Source organism: Mus pahari, chromosome 11 (assembly GCF_900095145.1).
Source record: "Mus pahari chromosome 11, PAHARI_EIJ_v1.1, whole genome shotgun sequence".
Taxonomy (NCBI): domain Eukaryota; kingdom Metazoa; phylum Chordata; class Mammalia; order Rodentia; family Muridae; genus Mus; species Mus pahari.
In genome coordinates this window covers 13,035,390-13,039,819 of record NC_034600.1, presented here as the reverse complement: position 1 = coordinate 13,039,819, position 4,430 = coordinate 13,035,390, and the positions used below count along the sequence as shown (strand labels likewise).

Here is a 4,430-nt window from a genome sequence, read left to right as displayed (position 1 = left end):
GGAGTTAGTCCACTGTCTGCAGGATGGAGGGAGTTAGTTAGTCCATTGAGTGCCAGTTCTAATGGAGCTCTTTCTGCTCTATTCTTCTAACTTGAATTGTTGTATGTATTCGTTCTATCATTTCTTACATTCCTCCATTTTACATATGAGACAGTGGAAACTATGAGAAGCTTAGGAATATGCCCTGAATTTCAACCAGAACATGAAAGAGCTGAATTCTTAAAAAAAAGTTTAATTTTAATAACCTTTGATTTCACTATTATTTCAAAAGTATTTTTTTGTTTATTTTTGCCATTGTCATTCATTTAAAACATTTCTCCCTTTTTCTCTCTCCAAACCATACCATATATATTTCCTGCTCTCCTTCAAATTCATGGCTTCTTTTTTCATTAATTGTTATTGTATGAATACACTCACACAGACACACACATATACACACACAGATATTCACAAATAAGACTTGTGGGTCTGTACACTGTTACTTATATTTATGTTTTAGTAGTGTGCTATGACTTTTAGACTGGCTATAAGCCTGTAGTCCATTGGGTACAAATCCGGATTTTATACTGTCTCCTGAATGGTTTCATCCACTTCAATCTAAAGAGAATTGACCTTCTTATTCCTTTCCTCACTAAATAGCTATGATAATTATCCTTAACTAAAGAATAAAGTATTGAAACAGACATGTACACGCACATGTGTACACACACACACACACACACACACACACACACGTCAGGAAGGTGAGTAATGTTTTAGTACAGAAGAGCAGCTAAATTGTAGCATCCTGACAGAAATGCATCCGGAGCAGACCAACTCTTGGTAATAAAAATATTTTTCTTCTAATCTTACCAGTTTTTATTTTCTTAAACATATTAAAATACCTACACATAAAAATTTATATAACACAGCCTTCAAATTCCTTGACAGTGGTTAAGTATAGTTTAATTAATTTTATATTACATTATATTCATTCATTCAATCTATCTCTGTTTTGTCAGATTCAGAAGGCTTGACAGCACAGATTGTCATAGATGCCAATGATGGTGCCCAAGGCGTGATTGAATGGCAGCGTAGCAGGTAAGCCCAAGATGTATACGTTCCTTCCTTAGTTTCACATTCTTCACAATTACCACACAGAAGTTATGGGAGAAAACCAAGTCTATTCTGTTATTCCAGATTTGAAGTGAATGAAACTGGTGGCGTTGTAACACTGGTAGCCCAGAGGGGCAGAGCAGCCCTTGGCCGGGTGTCCTTGTTTATGTATGCCCAGAACCTAGAGGCTCAGATGGGGCTGGATTACATTTGCACTCCACAGGTAGGGAAATCACCTCTGATGGCTATTTGCAACCACTGTTCCTTGAGAATCAGAGTGATGCAAGTATTTTATGGAAAATTAATCTCAATAACTATTGTGTAATATACTCCATAGAGAGACCAGGAGGAAGATTTCTATTTTATATAATTTTTCTGCTGCAATAGGTGGTTGAATTAAGTTTTAATTCTATTCTATGTGTCACCCAAAATTTACAATTTTTTTTGCAGTATTTAATTCTGAAGAATGATAGATAATGTATAAAAATGTTAATTATTAGAGTCTCCCAGGATGTTTCCTATGCTTCTGGAAAAAAAATGTGTACTGGAAAAAATGGATACTTTTTTTTGGGCAGGGGGCTTCATTTACAGACCTATCTGAAGCCCTCGAAATACTTTTTAAAAATCTTCATGTCTTCATCCCATTTATTATGTAATCAAATGTTTGCTTTCTTCCTCTCAGTAACTTACCTGAAATACTTTCAATTTAATTTTTAGCAAAGAGAGAGCATGTAAAAGTTAATCTCCCTGGAGCTAGAACTTCAGGAGTTCACAAGCAGCAAGGCAAAGGTTGTGGGAACCCACGCGGGGTCCTCCGAAAGAGCAGCAAATGTGAGCTAACTGCTGAGCCCCTCCGTCCACCAGAATAGCTTATTCTCGCCATTGTCACATATGCTTTCTGAATGTCTGATGAACACTCGAAGTGAATTTACGTGTTTGGACTTTTCATTTATCTTTTTTGACCAGATTCTTCATTTTAGTGATGGAGAAAGGTTTAAGCACGTGGACGTCATGATTCTGGACGATGACATTCCAGAAGGAGATGAAAGATTTCAGTTGCTATTGACAAATCCTTCTCCTGGACTAGAGCTGGGGAAAAACACCATAGGTAGTTATCTCCCCTTTCACAGTCTCCTTTTTCCACCCTGGTTCACTAGGGTAGCCTTGTATGCGAAGCCCCCTGAGCTCAACATTTATAAGTTCTCATGTCAGTGGGAAGGAGTACAGCCTCTGTGTGCGTGTGTGTGTGTGTGTGTGTGTGTGTGTGTGTGCTCTCAATTACCGAGTTTGTATTCAGCGTGTAAATGTCTCTGTCAGACTTAGCTTTCTGATGTGGTTTTGTGCTTACAGTGACAAAAATAACGGAGATAATTCCAGTGTTGGGTCAGTGCTATGAAATCTGTGCCACGAGTCAGGGTACTCTGTCTCAGATACATTGCAAGAACTTTAATTCTCTAGTTGGAATGATTTGGCATTCTTTCTAAAAATGCAGTTTCACTGTGGGCTAGGTATTATAGTATCTGCTTCACAATGGTAACAGTAATGACAGAGAGAACCTCATGGATGTACCAGATTCTGAATAAGAAAACACATTTACTTCTAGAACTTGTTATAAGTTTTCATTATTTGAAAATGTCATACACATGAAGTATGATTATATCCATCCACAATTCACCCTTCTAACTCTCCTTGGATCCCACCTTCCTCGACATGTCCCCTCCCAACGTCACGTCACTTTCTTCTTTTCCTTCCTCCTCCTTTGTTTTTGTAGATTATGTTACTGTAGATTAGTGTTATTGTATATTATTCTGTTGGAATTCAGGGTTTCAGTTCTTTTGGGGAAGTACAGTGAACTTTAGTGATGGTATGTGGGAGTGTAGGGGTTCTAAAACCCTCTACCCCTTGGGGATCTGGGATGGATACTCTGAGGGGGGATGCTCAGTGTGTGGAGCTAAATTGGGGCCAAAACTTTCCAGTTGCTGAAGGCCTCTGTCTTCCTTCCTTGTTCTTGTTGGTGTGGATGGTCCAGACACCTTGGAGACTTGTCTTAGTTAGGGTTTTACTGCTGTCAAGAGGCACCTTGACCAAGGCACCTATTGGTCAACATTTAGTTGGGGCTGGCTTACAGGTTCAGAGATTCAGTCTGTATTCATCAAGGTGGGAGCATGGCAGGGTCCAGGCTGGTATGGCATGAGAAGAGGTCAGAGTTCTACATCTTCTTCCAAAGGAGGCCAGGAACAGACTGTCCTCAGGCAGCTACGAGAATGATCTCAAAGCCCACCCTCTCAGTGACACAATGCCTCCAACAAGGTCACACCTACTCTAATGCCACACCTCCTAATAGAGCTACTCCCTTAGCCAAGCATATTCAATCCACCACAAGGCTATATTGATCATGGGGGTCTACCATCAAATAGTGAATCTAAATTCATTTTCTTAGCCGTAAGTGAGCTTGGCAGAATGTTCATTGAGGGCAAAGCTACCATCATCAAGGGTGGAGGACCATGTGTCTCTGTTAAGGTTATAGGAGACAACCTGATTCTCAGTGTAGCCCAGGATGACTAGCGGAGACCCTGTGGCATCTCTAAAGTCACTTCATTGATGTCCTTGTGTCAGGCAACTTTCTTTAGGCAGCTGGTCACATTTGCAACATACACACTGAGGGTAGGAACAGGGAAGGTCATTCCAGTGAATGTCCCATTCAGCTCAGGGATAACCTTCCCTACATCCTAGTGGAAGCTGGGATGGTATTCTGAGACTCCTCCCAGCCACAATACTGCAGTTTTCCCAAGGTACCATCCACAAACATGCACACTAAGCAGCGGCCGAGATGATGCTTTGGCTCCACTGTTCAACCATGCCCCAGACATCTCCATGGCTCCAGCGTCCAACCATGCCCCAGACATCTCCATGGCTCCAGTGTTCAACCATGTCCCAGACATCTCCATGGCTATACTGTTCAAGAATGCCCCAGACATGTCCATGGTGGTGAAGATACCAATAGATTCTACTGCATAATCAGCACAAGTGTCACCTTATTTGATAAGAGATGGTCTTAAGTGATGAAACTTTCCAGTACTCAGCCTTGACCGTGGAACTTATTTTGGTGTAATCATCCTGGGACATGCAGATCATGTGGTTGAGGTCAATGAAGAGGTCGTTAATGGCAATGGTATTCGCTTTGCCAGATTTAGAGGCAGTCCTATTGACCAGATACCCTGAATGCAAAAATTCATTCACCCTGACCTTTATCATCACCTCTCAGTGCTGAGGCTGGCGCTGCCTGAGCACATGTGGCTGCTCCAGAGCCTGACATTTATCATCACCTCTCAGTG

The 4,430-nt window shown here is 41.1% G+C and overlaps 1 protein-coding gene across 1 annotated transcript in view; it reads left to right on the top strand.

Annotated features, from left to right (window-relative positions):
- The window catches only part of Adgrv1 (adhesion G protein-coupled receptor V1), a 510,986-nt gene that overhangs the window by 85,873 nt on the left and 420,683 nt on the right, over positions 1-4,430 (top strand). The window contains exons 39-41 of the mRNA XM_021208450.2: positions 1,002-1,080; positions 1,180-1,318; positions 2,062-2,203. Of these exons, the coding sequence (XP_021064109.1) occupies positions 1,002-1,080; positions 1,180-1,318; positions 2,062-2,203 (360 nt within the window). The remainder of the gene's footprint in view (positions 1-1,001; positions 1,081-1,179; positions 1,319-2,061; positions 2,204-4,430) is intronic.